The 13,845-nt window shown below is 40.6% G+C and overlaps 1 protein-coding gene across 1 annotated transcript in view; it reads left to right on the forward strand.

The window, feature by feature from the left end:
• Positions 1-13,845, forward strand: part of LOC147712585 (AMP deaminase 1-like) — a 2,876,771-nt gene that overhangs the window by 2,207,408 nt on the left and 655,518 nt on the right. The window contains exon 12 of the mRNA XM_086923285.1: positions 10,159-10,279. Coding sequence (XP_086779411.1) covers positions 10,159-10,279 — 121 coding nt within the window. The remainder of the gene's footprint in view (positions 1-10,158; positions 10,280-13,845) is intronic.

Consider the following 13,845-nt stretch of genomic DNA (forward strand, 5'->3'; position numbering starts at 1 on the left):
TCTGGTCAACCGTGTCGAACAGGCAGGCCTTAGAGACTCTGCTCTAGCCTGGCTGAAATTGTTCATTTCTGAACGTACTCAGTCTGTTCGTCTAGGCTCTTTTTCAGCGGCTAAAATCAAGTCCTTTTGTGGGGTCCCCCAAGGCTCTTCGTTGTCTCCCCTATTGTTTAATTTGTATATGCGGCCCCTTCTTTTTGCTTTGAGAAAGCACAAAGTCACTGTATACAAATATGCAGATGACTTGCAGCTAGTCTTTGTACTTAATTCTCCAAATGCTGTGGAGGATTTTCAGGCCACCATGACCTTAATCCAGAGTTGGATGTCCTCAAATCATCTCAAATTAAACCCGGGGAAAACTGAGCTGATCTTGCCCGGTAAGAGCGAAATCAGTTGGAGCCCTAACTTCTGGCCTGTTGATATGGGCCTCCCCCCAAAGAAATCTCTAACTGTAAATAGCCTGGGGATAACGTTAAAATCCCAGATTGGAACCGTGGTTTCCTCTGGATTTTTTCAATTGAGGAAAATTAGGAAAATCGCACACTTCCTCACCCATTCCGCCCTAATTCAGGTGGGCATGGCCCTAGTCCTCTCCCACATCGACTTCTCAAACAGTCTCTATCTTGGCCTACCTGTAGGCCAACTTAGAAGACTGCAGTACTTGCAGAACCAGGCCGCCAGGCTGATCTGCAATGTACCCAAATGGGAATCGATCAAATCAGGCTTAGAGACCCTGCACTGGCTACCTGTGGCTCAAAGAGCCGAATTCAAAGCTGGGTGTATCATCTTCAAGGCATTGCAAGGCAAGGGACCTTTATTCATCAGGCAGCTGATTGGAAGATATGTTCCTTCACGCAGTCTAAGATCAGCCCACAAAGACCTACTTGAGGTACCACGCTTTAGGAAAAAACGACAAGGAGGCAGCAGTTTCCATTTTTTGGCAGCCACCCTATGGAACTCTCTGCCACTAGCCCTCAGACAGAGCAAGGACCTCCTTGCCTTCAGAAAGGCATTTAAGACTCACCTCTTCACACAGGCATACTTGAAATAAAGACTCTCGTAGACTCACTCCTTGTTATGTTTTTTATCTCTTTCCAGCGCCAAGAAGCTTTCGGGCGTATGTGCGCTTTACAAATTTTTAATAACATAACAAATAACATGAGGCATTATCATATGTAAATGACATCTATCTAACAGACGATGACTAAGACAGGCACTTGAACAGGGTGAACACCATCATACTTCGCTTCACCTTAGAAGGGTACAACTTCGATTTCAAGAAATGGAGAATTTTGCCCATCTCAACATCCTTTTTCTAGGATATGAGTCATCAAGTGAAGGCAAAAGCCTGCCAGCAAACTTTCTAGAGAAATGTACGCTGCTCCAACATCCAAAAACGCTGAAAAACTTACAGTCGATTAAAGGTTTCCTAAATTTCGGAAGAACTTACATTTTGAATTACCAGAATGGGTTAAACCTCTCTACGAATTAATCAAACCTGATTTCAAAACAATTAATTAGACACAACAACAAACAGACATTTTGTGTTTGGTCCAAACAGACATGCTAGCAACGAAACATTTACAAACACGCCTAAATGTATGCAACTTAGTGATCCGAATAATTCCAGGAAGATGCAGATTCGCGTACTTAACCTTTAGTGAAGGAGAAAAAGTTCCCATAGCTTACAAATCACACTGGTGCACACAAGCAGACATGAAATTCACTTCAACAGAGAAAATTCTGTCAGCGGTTCAAACTGCAGTAGCAAAAGAGAGAGCCCTTGCACAGGTAAGCGCATAATGGTCATTACTCCTGTACCTGCCTTAGAGGCATTCCTAATGCAAAGGCTTTACATCCGAGATGGATACAAAGGGTTAATAATCTTGCTGCAACAGACGTTGAATACATTTGTGACCAGTATTTGAAAACACAAGAATTTCTACAATACGAACAAGAATATCCTCTGCCTACTGAAATTCGGCCTCTAGAGAAGTATGAATGTACAATTTATACAGATGGACCAGCACAGCCCGCTATTGGGGGTAAACAAGCTTATAGTGCTGCATGCATGATCATTAAAGGTCACTGGAAAGATGGCAAATTCCGACCTATGGTCAACAAAATGCAATCTCTAGGAGACTGTACAGCTCAGCGAGCTGAACTACAAGCATTCAAGATGGCGCTTGAAAATATTGATCGCGAATTCCCGACAATCATAGTGTGGGAATCGTATTATTGTGATCAATCATACAATGAATACTTGCGAAACTGGATTTAAAACGGTTTCAAAGATACAAAAGGTGGCACAATCAAGCATAAGTTGCTTTGGGAACAAGTAGTTCAGTTATGAAAAGAACTACAAAAGACTCATGTGATACATACACTGAGTCATCAACTTGATGGCATTCACGTTGCAGGGAATTCATTGGCTGATGAAGCCGCGAAGGAAGCTGTGCAAACGGCTTCTGTAGCTGCAATCACTTGTTCAAAAACAAAACCATACGGCGTAATAATGCTAGCTGTCAATGCAACAAGCAAAGGCAGTAGTGCGGTGTTACCGCAAAACTATCCACTCAAATATTCATACATAATTGAGGCAAACTCCCTTCCTTTTGCTTGAATCCTTGGAGTGGGGGATAGAGTAATTCCAAACAGGAGACGTGGAGTAGCTTTGATACACGAAGCACATTTAGAAGAGGGTCTGATACATCAGGGGATCTCTAAATCTGTACTAGAATTAAAAGAGACGTACTTGTGGCCAGGGATGAATGGTCACATTTGCACATTTGCAATTAACTGCCATAACTGCAACAGAGATCGCAGCAGAGAACGCCGCTAGATACCTGACTACAGTGTAGCCAGCTCAGTACAGACACCATTGTTAGACAGCATTAGACGTTCAACATGCAGACGTCCCTGTGGACAGATGCAGTCCCATAAATATTAAGACAAGATTCATTTAAATGTGGCCTCAGCGCTCGGCTGACGCTCTAACTGTTATAAAAGATTTGCGAGTGTTTATCGGCACATACACAGTCGGCAGGGTACATTCTGACCAGGGTCCGACATTTAGCTCAAAAGCTTACAAGTAGGCCATGGCCAATCTGGGCATTGCATTGAGGTACTCTAATCCATTCCGTTCTGAGGAAGATTCGGTAGTGGAGAGAAAAAACTGGGACATAAGCAATCTATAACAGCTAGGGTATTAGGCTCGGGTGACGGGTGGGTCAAACATCTAATAAGTGTCCAACGTAGTCTTAACAACCTGCCAAGAACTTCTTCAAGGGGAATCACTCCATATGAAATCCTTTTTGGAACTAGAATGACTGTGCAGGACCTCGATCCTAACACTTCAATGGTAGAACAAAAACCCTTTGATATCAAAGATCATTTGGCTGTTTTGCAGGACTTAAATGAAATAAGGAAAAGCCAAAATAACGTGTTCCTGAAGCCAACGACCACTGAAGAGAAACCATCCATCCCAGCAAGGCCTGTCTGGATTCCAAAGATTGGGAATCTAGTCAGAAAAAAGATCGCGGACAAGAAGTAATTTGGGTCTTCTTACAGACAAGCAGTATCTGTCCTATCAGTCCACGGATCAAAAACAGTGTTACTTTCGCCCCTTGCTGGTAAAAAGGAGAACAGGTTCGTGTTCATCGACCTGGTCAAATCACATCATGTGGCCGATCATAAGTAGTAGGCCAATTGGACTCCAACGATGTAGCAGACGCCCGAATCTGGCTACTATCCAAGAGGTTTAAACTGAAACACTCATCACCTTTGAAGAATCTGCAGTGCGAAATGAAGGACTAAGCAACAAAGCAATGGTACTTGTACCTCTTGAAACCCAAATAACAGTTCATCAAGAAACACCTGTCTACAATGAAATAGCAACTGAACATACAATTGTAACAAGTGATCAAGTGGTTCCAGCAATTTTCAACAAATCCTGATGCGATCCCTACAATTGACAGAACTGCCTCTGGCTATTTCATTAACTTTGATACATTTTCCGAGGATCCCAGTGAACCTGAAACAACGCCAGTAAAAAGAACTTTTAAAGGACAAGCAACAGAATTTTTTCATCAACTGGAAAAGACTTTTCAGATTTCACCATGGATTTAACTTTGGATTGTGTTGGGTGTACTATTTCTTCTACTTTGGTTGGCTCTTGTATTTACTCTGGGAATGCTGATAAATGGAAGATATGTTAAAAAAGACACAGCAAGTAAGAACAGCAACTTACTCCTCAGGCCACACAAATCATCTCATTGTGAACAAAGAGACTTGTCATCAGTGAACATGACAGCCGGTCCTATACCTGGTGGTATAGCCTGGGACAGTACTGATTTTGACATTTTTGGCCCGTCGGAGCTGTTGAAGATTCGACACCAATTCAAGGTTTCCTTGAGTGACTTTGTTTCATCTAGTACTTTTTCTGATGATTGGGACTTCGAGACTATTAATAATATGATGTCAGACTTAGAAATGTCTGCAAAATTTACAAATCACGAATACTTAGAAGGTTCATCGGGTTATGAACAAATGTATTGTTATAATCATTATGGTCATAATTTTTTGCATAAATCTGCAAACCTAGATATGTATTAACTTATAACCAATGGGAACATTTTCCTTCACCCCCAAAGGGTAGCTCAAAAACATTTTATGACACATTTCCAAACTTTTCAGGTTTTAATGTTTCAAATCCAGAATCATTTTACTTTAAAAATGTTAATAGAACAGGGATGAAAAGTATGTTGACAAATACCAAGCAAATTTATTCTGCGGCCCTTTATGCTCAGCTATGTACATTAGGGTTTGACTTTTGGAAAGACAACATTGATACAAAAACTGTCTGGGGAAGAAAAGACTGGCATGTGCAGGGATTGGAAGCACTATTTAGAGCCTGCTTCATCCCTGAACAAATAATATTTTAGAATGACACTGTTCAACAGACATCATGTCTTGGGTTAGCCAAGATAAAAGAGTTAAACAAACCGTTCATACCTACACCTATACCTGATACTAACAACACTTCAGAGAGGGTGGTCGACGAACATACTATTTTGCTTTAAAACAGAACAGATCCAGATTGGAAAAAAATGGTTAATCTGGCCCACAGACACAAACACCTGTCAAGATAGATTCCTGAACAAGATCTAGGATTTCAAATTCACTAGGCCTGATCCAAGATATGTTCAGAGACAGCATCCAGGAATAGTAACATCATACAGTGTAGGGAAGCTGTGCCTTGCGTGGCTACAAAAAACTACATTAAAGGAAGTAAAACAACTCTTATCTTTACTTAAAGATGGCATTGACCTGAGGGACTTCTAACAAGGACCTACTAAACCGCGTCATAAACGTTTTATATTCGCTGGTATCTATGCTGCTTGTAATGAAGCATGGAAGATTACGGAAGCAGAGAATGGAGAACGAATACAAGAAACTGATCGTATTAACTTAGAGAAATCTCTCTCTGTAGTTGACAATGGGTTAACAACTCTGTCATCCAGAATATATTCTTTGGACAGCATAGTATCCTCTGCCATAGACATAATGGAACAGGACTTGGTCATGTTGCAACATGGTCAGTCGCAATTACGTTCTATATTGCTATTGGGCTGAACGTTAGAAAACCTACGTTCAGGCTATGTGCCTTGGCATCTAATCAACACCACATCACTGTTTTCTGAATTTAATTTCACAGATAAATAAATCCCATTGGCACAGAGGGGAGCAGACTATACGGTGCTGATCATTGAAAAAGTGGAAAGATTGTAATTAACTGTTTCTAAGAAACCGGCAACAGAATGTATAATACACGGTACAATCACTCTGCCTGTTACAATTTTCTATTTTCAGTCATGTTTAAAACGTATACCAGCAGGCGTGTAGAAAAGGTTGGGTAAAGAATACATCAAGACATCCTGGGATTTACCTTATACACACAAATGTTGGAGTGAGGGGAAAGAAGTGTTTCTTAGTGGTAAAAATTGTGAAAACGCACTAAGTGGTTCTCTCCTATGTCAGGGTATTAATTTACATGGGGCCTGCGATGGTTCCTTCAAACAACTTATCCTGCCACCTGCAAGGTTCACCAGCTGCGGTGATTGATCCGCTTTTTGGGCATCTTTCTAATGGAAGTTACATTATGTTGAATGATCACAGCTGCTGTGGCACGTTGCCAGGAATACCCTATCTCATAACTGTGTCAGCCAGGGACACTTGCTGTATGCAAGTATTGTTTCCAAAAACCAAGACAGACCAGGAGTCGCCGTTATGGCCTTCACTGAACATCTCTTCTATACGAATTGATACTTCTTTTGCAAAAAACTGTGCCATTAACCTCGGCCACGGAGACGCATGATCTGCAAGTTGCAAGGCCTTCTGCAGAGATACATGCCCTTTTAACCACAAATTGCCCTATACATTTCTCAGAAATTTTAGGTCGTATCTTAAACATGTCTGATACGAGTGGTATTGTACATGTATTTAAGACAGTTTTTTCGGGACTGTTAGCACCTTTTCAAGCAGTCCTAGGCATATTTCCAAACTTCTTGCACTCTGAGTTTGGCGGACTGCCTTTTGTTTTGGGACTCGCAGCAATGATACCATTTTTGTTCCTTCTGCTCCGATATGACAAGCCAACTCACCAACGACAACCAGATCACCTTGGAGTACACTCTTCTGGCAATGAAGTGTCGTGAGCGCATAATCCAAATTTTGGGATTAACTTGTTTAAGAGAATTGAATACCACATGGTTTCTATCATTCAGACCAATATGGCAATATTGCATCTTACCTGTTCTATGATGCCTGCTATGCGGAGAAGAATGTGTGTTAGACATCTGTCCCACACTACCATTAGTCCTGCCAACGGATGTTGATACTTTGCTTGGACCAGTAACGGCTCATGCACTGTGTTGTCCCCAGCGGCTGCCAATTCTGATGCCGGCATTCATTGAGATCTCACAGACGCAACATGCTGACGGTGAGGTATGAGGAATAACAGGTGCACAGGTACCATCTACTTCGAACATTGCTAATGCGACCAACGCTGACAGCAATGCTTCACATCTATGTGCAATTAATCTACTTAACAAGGTAATCCAACTTTCACCTACAATGGTAGATGAATTCTTCAGAGACTTAGAAGACTTGATGTTTTCTCCAAACAATAACACTGACTTTTGAAGTTGGCACGCAGTGTTCTGAGAGATTCTGAATTCGACCTTCATTTTTCAAAACAAAGTTCTTACTTTTGGAACTCTTTTTTCTATGATCAACTTTTGATTTTTCCAAATTTGTATTTTTTCATTTTTTGGCACAAAGTAATCTGCTTAAAGTAGAACTATTCATATTTATTTATTTATTTATTTAACGATTTGTAGAGCGCCTGGTGACCAGAAGGCATCCCCGCGCTGTAATGATTTTGTTATCCAGATGAGAGGGAAGAAAGGGGGGGGGACGTTATTTAGGGAATAGAAGTGTTTTCAATTTTTTTCTGAAGATCAGATAACTGGGTTCCAATCTGAGGGTGCGGGGGAGGGAGTTCCATCCGGTGGAAGCCTTCACAGAAAAGCGTCGGCCTCCAGTACGTGTCTTTTTAAATTTGGGGATGTTGGCTAGATGTTCATTCTCAGACCGAAGGGATCTAGGGGCTTTATAAGGAGTTACCAGGTCACTGAGGATCGAAGTTCCAGCTCCATTAATCAGTTTGTATGCCGTGCACATGGCTTTGAATTCCAAAAACTTCCAGAGACAATATTTGACATTGTCCACATTTAACCAGTTTATATAATCTGCCATGAAATTGTCTCGACTATTTCTTCTGAACTTAAGAGCCATTTCATAAATGTATTTTCATGATTCATTCGGATAGCATTTTCAAATGTCAAACTATATGCTGTGAATGAAACATTGCTTTTAAAATGCGTACAGCACAAATGCTCTTTTCGTGTACAACTAGTACCAATACATTTTTATGTATTTTGGTTGGGTTTTAACACATAGTTTAGATATATTTAATATATTTAGAACTTAGTAATATCGTACATAATAAAGTGGAGGGGGTGTTGTGTGGCGTTTTAGGCTCCAAGTGAATTCTCCCGATTCATGCCTTATATAGGTACAATTCACATTTCCCTTATATAGGCATAGAAATCAAGCCCTTATTTAGACATAGCCCATGCAGACCAAATACAGGCATGGCTACTTCCACCTGTACCAAACGTCACAATGATTTCATGGAAAATCGGCTTAAGCAGTTAGGGAACTTCCCCTTGCTTGAATATTAATTTGTCCAAGAACTCATGTACTTTGCAAAGAACAACTTTTCCCTAGGGGTTCTTTCCTGACATTATTATAGCCAACTTTACGTCAAACTATGGCATTCCTAGACACCTTCAAAGTATAAGTATACCTTCACTTGCTCTAGCAAGACACAGTGGTTTGGAGCAGTTCGACTATCTACCTGCCTGATGCAGCTAGCTACAGCGAGTGCCGAAGGAAGCCGACTCTCCAGCTGACGCACTGATTAAGAAGCTGCTCTTCTCCTGCTGAGAATCCAGCTCCAGTGCTTTCCAAGCTTCACTTGCGGCGTGTTGGGAAATCGAGTCCCGAGACAGACATACCAGACCTCCTTCATTCTAACTAAGGTATGGAGCTGATTAGAGCCTAGAGAAATCTTGGATAGATTCTTGGCAAAGAAAAACTAAACCTATACTTACTTCTTCCCTCGTACTAGACTTAGGTGAGGTACATTGGGGTAGGCGTATTTTAGAAGCACCAGTTGAGTATTTTAGCCTGTGTATTTATTTATGTATTTTGATATGGCTTAGAAACTATACAATGCTCTTACAGAATCATTTTATAATACTATTCTCACTGTATGCATTGTACTTTGCAGTCTGCATAATGATTGTAGCAGTTCATTTCTCTTGTATGAGAAAGAAGACTGTTCAATAAACCATTTTATTGAAAACGCCTGTCTCTCTACTTCTCTGCAACACTGTAGAAACGAAGCATGCACGATTGACTGAGTGAAATACTTATCTGTTGTTTCTGCGACTCTAGAGATATATTTCCTATTCTTGGGAAACAAAGTTGTCATGTTTATGCGGTTGTCAGAAACTAATCCCTTCTTGTGAATTCGAGAAAGTTTCTAGTGACCTCTGAGCTAACTGGCACTAACTATTAAGTTTAGTATATTCGATAGAGAACCAGTCGACCTCAGTCCTACGTCTAATCTATAGGATACATTATTCCAATGCGCAGAGCCTATTGGGAATATAGGAACCACACTACAACAAGGCCATGAAAAGCCATGTGGCTCAGCATTGTGGCCACCGGGAGCGTAAACAAAGTGACACTCTTGTGGGGCAGGGGTCTTGTAAATATGCCCCTACTAAATTTACCTTCGCCTCGATGTGTTTGTTCTTTTCCTTTCACTGCAACGTAGCAGTTTCAGGATACAGGCTCACACGATATTAAACTCCTTAATACAGTAATAAATGTGGGAGGACAGTAGTGGCTAAATTATCTTCTGATGCCAAAATGTGCTTCTATCCTTGCATGGCTGTGAGCTGTGCTTCCCTCTTTGCCCTGCATGCTCTCCTGGAAGTTGAATCCGAACGCCAGGAATGTATTACTTTCTATTTTTTGCATCATTATTGACAGTGATAAATTGTTATTTAAAATGAATGTTGTCTTTTCTGTGACAACTCATCCGTGCATGAATTTAGGTGAGACTTCATGTCATCACGCTGCTCGGCACGCATCTTTTTGGTTTTGTTAGATTGTGTGCATTGTGCATGTGTCTGTATTTTGTCATTAAACTTTTGACCTGTTGTGATCATGCCAGTATGTAACATATTCGTAGGCCAGTGCTTTGTCATTGAATAATATTTGCTGGTACTTTATTGCTCTCTGTTTCTAGCCCTTATTTAAAGTACACAACTAACGTGAGCAATCAAAACTGGTTGCATTGTCTTAAAAAAGTACCAAATACATTAGCACATTTCAGTTCAGAAATAAGTGCATGCATATTCCATTTTGCTAACTTTACTATTATTAAGAAATAAAGCTAACTAACAACGTAGTATGTAAATATATACTTGATATTCTGGCATTAACATGATTATTTTATTGTAGGAAGAGAGGGATGAATACCTTTCTGTTTCGACCTCATTGTGGTGAAGCTGGCGCAGTTGTCCACTTGGCATCAGCTTTCCTTGCAGCAGACAATATATCACATGGCCTAGGTCTAGAAAGGGTGAGTTAGCAATATTTACTCATTCATTATCATTGAGAATTATTGCTTACAGTAGAATGAGGGGTCACAATGTATATTCAGTTCTTTGGAAATAATGACCTACCATTATCCTGGTCCTTTGTCAGCTTGCGTCACGTGTGCTGTGGAATAGGATAGCCTGAGTTAAACCGTAAACTGGCTAACACCATCCATTGTACACAAGTGAACAGGGGAATTTGTAAAGTGACAGAAGCAAATCAATACCCTCAAACAGTTAAGAGAAACTTGAGGTTAGTACCTGAGCACAGCTGTAATATGGACTTCACCAAACTGTTTCTTACACGATGGTGTCAGTTGAGGTACTACGAAGGCTGCAATGGCAGCATTGTGATTGGTCGGTACGCAGACCAGCCAGGTGCCTATGGGGAGGCCATTTTCTCCATGCTGGGTGCATTGCAGCCTACATGGAGAAAGGCCAGAGTGCCCATGACTGGTTTGGTCGGTCCCGGAGGGCTGACCAAACAGTCAGCGCCATTAGCAGTGTGCAAGGCACTCCTCCCCTGCCCTAAAGCAGGTTCGCCCGCCCCCAACCAAACACTTCTGCTTTCTTGCAGTGCGAGAAGCAGAAACATAAAGTGGTAGTTTTAGCATTTTGTGTTTCTGCTTCTCGCACTGTGAGTAAGCCGTAGGGCGATGCTCCTCCGCCCTAGTGGTGGAGCCGCCCTTGTTAACATCACAAAAAGTGGCATCACAGAAATTGACATCACAGGGCTATTGATCTTATTTGGCATCCCCGAAGAGACCTAACATGGATATCAGTAACATGGACAAAAAGATAAATATACAAATAAAATAAGTCCATATATTTTAAACTGTATTAAATGGATTACATTTGTCACATTGGATGGAAAACTAGGTGCAGGTCTCACAAAGATGTATATTATTTACTCCTCGTTAACTGATTGTTTCCAGATGAATGCATGATTCAATTTCCAGTTCTGCCTCATAAAGGGGGGAGATCCTGTTGAGGTAATGAGGGGGCGGGATCATTCAAAATGTAAAATGAGACAAGAGAAAACCTCTCACACCATGGATACAATTGCACATTTCAAAAGGCTCCCGTATCTTTCTGTGCTATTATTGTGCTACCGTAGGATAAAATTAATACTTCATAATTTGTTTTAACGCAAATCCTCTCACCAGTATCCCACATACACATGCTAAGAGACGTAGGACAATATTTTTTTGTGTCTGGGCTCTTTACTCGCCAGAATCATGTTAAGTGCAAAAACACAACACATAGTACAAAATGACAAGGCACCATTGCAAACAAAAAATGATTGTCCATAAATAAAAAAAGACTTAAAACAACCACCACCACTTCTAAATCATACAATGACTTGAAAGTACACTTCATTTTCAAGGGGTTTTCAAATCAACGTTTTTTATTTGGTAGTAGAACATTAGGAAGTAGAAGTGGCATCTTTAGCGCTGGTGGAGCCCTGTGCGACAATGTTGGTGTCCTGCAATGACTCGCTCTGCCAGGGATTCCCTCACTACCACCCTTTAACAGTGCCACTCAAGTCTCCATAACCACATTCTCGCTCAGATGCATTTAATTTGATTTACAGAGCCACTGATACCAGTGTAGGGTGTCAGAGAACTTTATATCACACATTACACAGAGACAATCAATCATACATTTGTAAATCACAATAGGTAATGCTACATAAGACAAAGGACTAGGAGTCACATTACAATTATACTAGTAGGCAGTTTAGTTAATAGTGATTGATCTGGAAAAACACAAACTCTGAATTTAGAATGTAAAACTATGGTTCACAGCTGAATCTGAAGGAGGAACAAAACAGGAAACATGAGTTGAACTCTGAAAAACAACACAGTTAAGAGCCCAATGAGTTCTTTCTTACAGGGCAATATTGAATAAGGAAATTTGTTGTGACAAATCAATATCTCGTGTGTAGCACTACATACTAAAATGTGATCTTCCAACCCTTTCTTCTGCTAAAGGCATCACTCATTTCACTGTAGTCCAATGTAGCTAGAGTATCTCCTTCAATTGAAAGATGGGCCAATCCTGAGAGTCCTTCCTGGGACATCGTTGAACCTAAATAAGTATTTATCAACTTGAGGCGTGAGAAGCTGCCTTCGGCAGATGCTACAGTCACTGGAATTGTAAGCAGAATTCTTAGGGCAAGCACACAATTTGGATAGATGTCTTCTAGTTGGTTAATATAAATATACTAAAGAGCCTCTAACATATTTAATTTTTCAGGAAGGACTTGAGCAAGAAAAGAAATCTCATGAAACAATTCAATCCCATCTATGTCAGAAGATATAGCTCCCTCAGCTGAGCTGTCTGATAAAAGATGATGCAGTTCATTGCAGTGCTTTTGTAGTTATCCACTTTTCATGTCTTTTAAGCTGGAAATATTATAAAGAAAGACAAATTGCTTGTGGTGATTTTCAGCTGCTCAAATCATCTGTCAATGCACACAATTGCTGTATCAACAAGAGCATTAAAAACCTTGATGCAAAATTGCTCTTTTGGGTCCATTATTGGCATGTCCGCTCCATCTTATTCAAACATTTTCTTTTTCTTAGATATTCTTAGATCTCATTTGAATTCTTTTTGAATGCCCAATTTATCTGCAAGTTCATTTGCTGAGATCAATGCAGCTGTAAATCCTTCATGGCAATACTTTGTAAGAATGCAAGTAGTTCCCGAATGTGTTTCACAGCTATTTCTCACTCTGCATCAATGTTGATTCTCATTAAAATATCACACCATATGACCAAACATACGAGGAATTCATATGATTCAAGCTCTGATGCTAGTGATGTTGCTTCACTTCTGGTTTTCACATCTTTATTCATTTCAAATACCTGCAGAATTGCTTCATGTATTAGACTCATCTGAAATCGGACCGCTTTGACACTTTCCAGACGGCATTCCCACCGAATAGCAGAGAGGTTTTTGAGGAAAAGGGTCACCCCAGCTTCGGTTAATACATTCCAACTTTTTGTTGATGCAGAGAACAATGAGTAAATTCATTGAATAATACCAGAGAAGTTGGCAGCATATATAGGTGAAGCTGCAGCATCTCCCAAGACCAGGTTCCAATTGTGACAGGCGAACGGTGTACAAAAAGCCCGTCTTTCCTCTTCAGATTCAAGCTTGGACACCACTATATTCTCCACGCTGCATAATTTGGTCCCCGACTGCTGCATCATTCCAGTGGCCCTGGTTATATTAGAATACCCCTCCAGACAGCACTTTAATGACTGTGCTGTCTTACTGATTAAACTACAGGCGTAAACACTTTCATTGGCTTTGTTTGAAAGAGTTTTGTATCAAAAAAGGAGTACATAATCAAACAGTTGATCTCTCTGAAAAATAGTTACACTTTCTGTAGGGTTGTCCTTTGACTACGGTCATTTAAAAGCTGCAGTGGGGTGGCACTAAAGCTCAGGAACTCACTGCCAAGGCCATCTGCTGACAAAGCCTCTCAATTAAAGTGCCAAATCTGCAGGAGACTAGAAAGGCAGGGTGTTGCTTTCAAGTT

This window comes from Lissotriton vulgaris, chromosome 5 (genome assembly GCF_964263255.1).
Source record: "Lissotriton vulgaris chromosome 5, aLisVul1.2, whole genome shotgun sequence".
Taxonomy (NCBI): Eukaryota; Metazoa; Chordata; class Amphibia; order Caudata; family Salamandridae; genus Lissotriton; species Lissotriton vulgaris.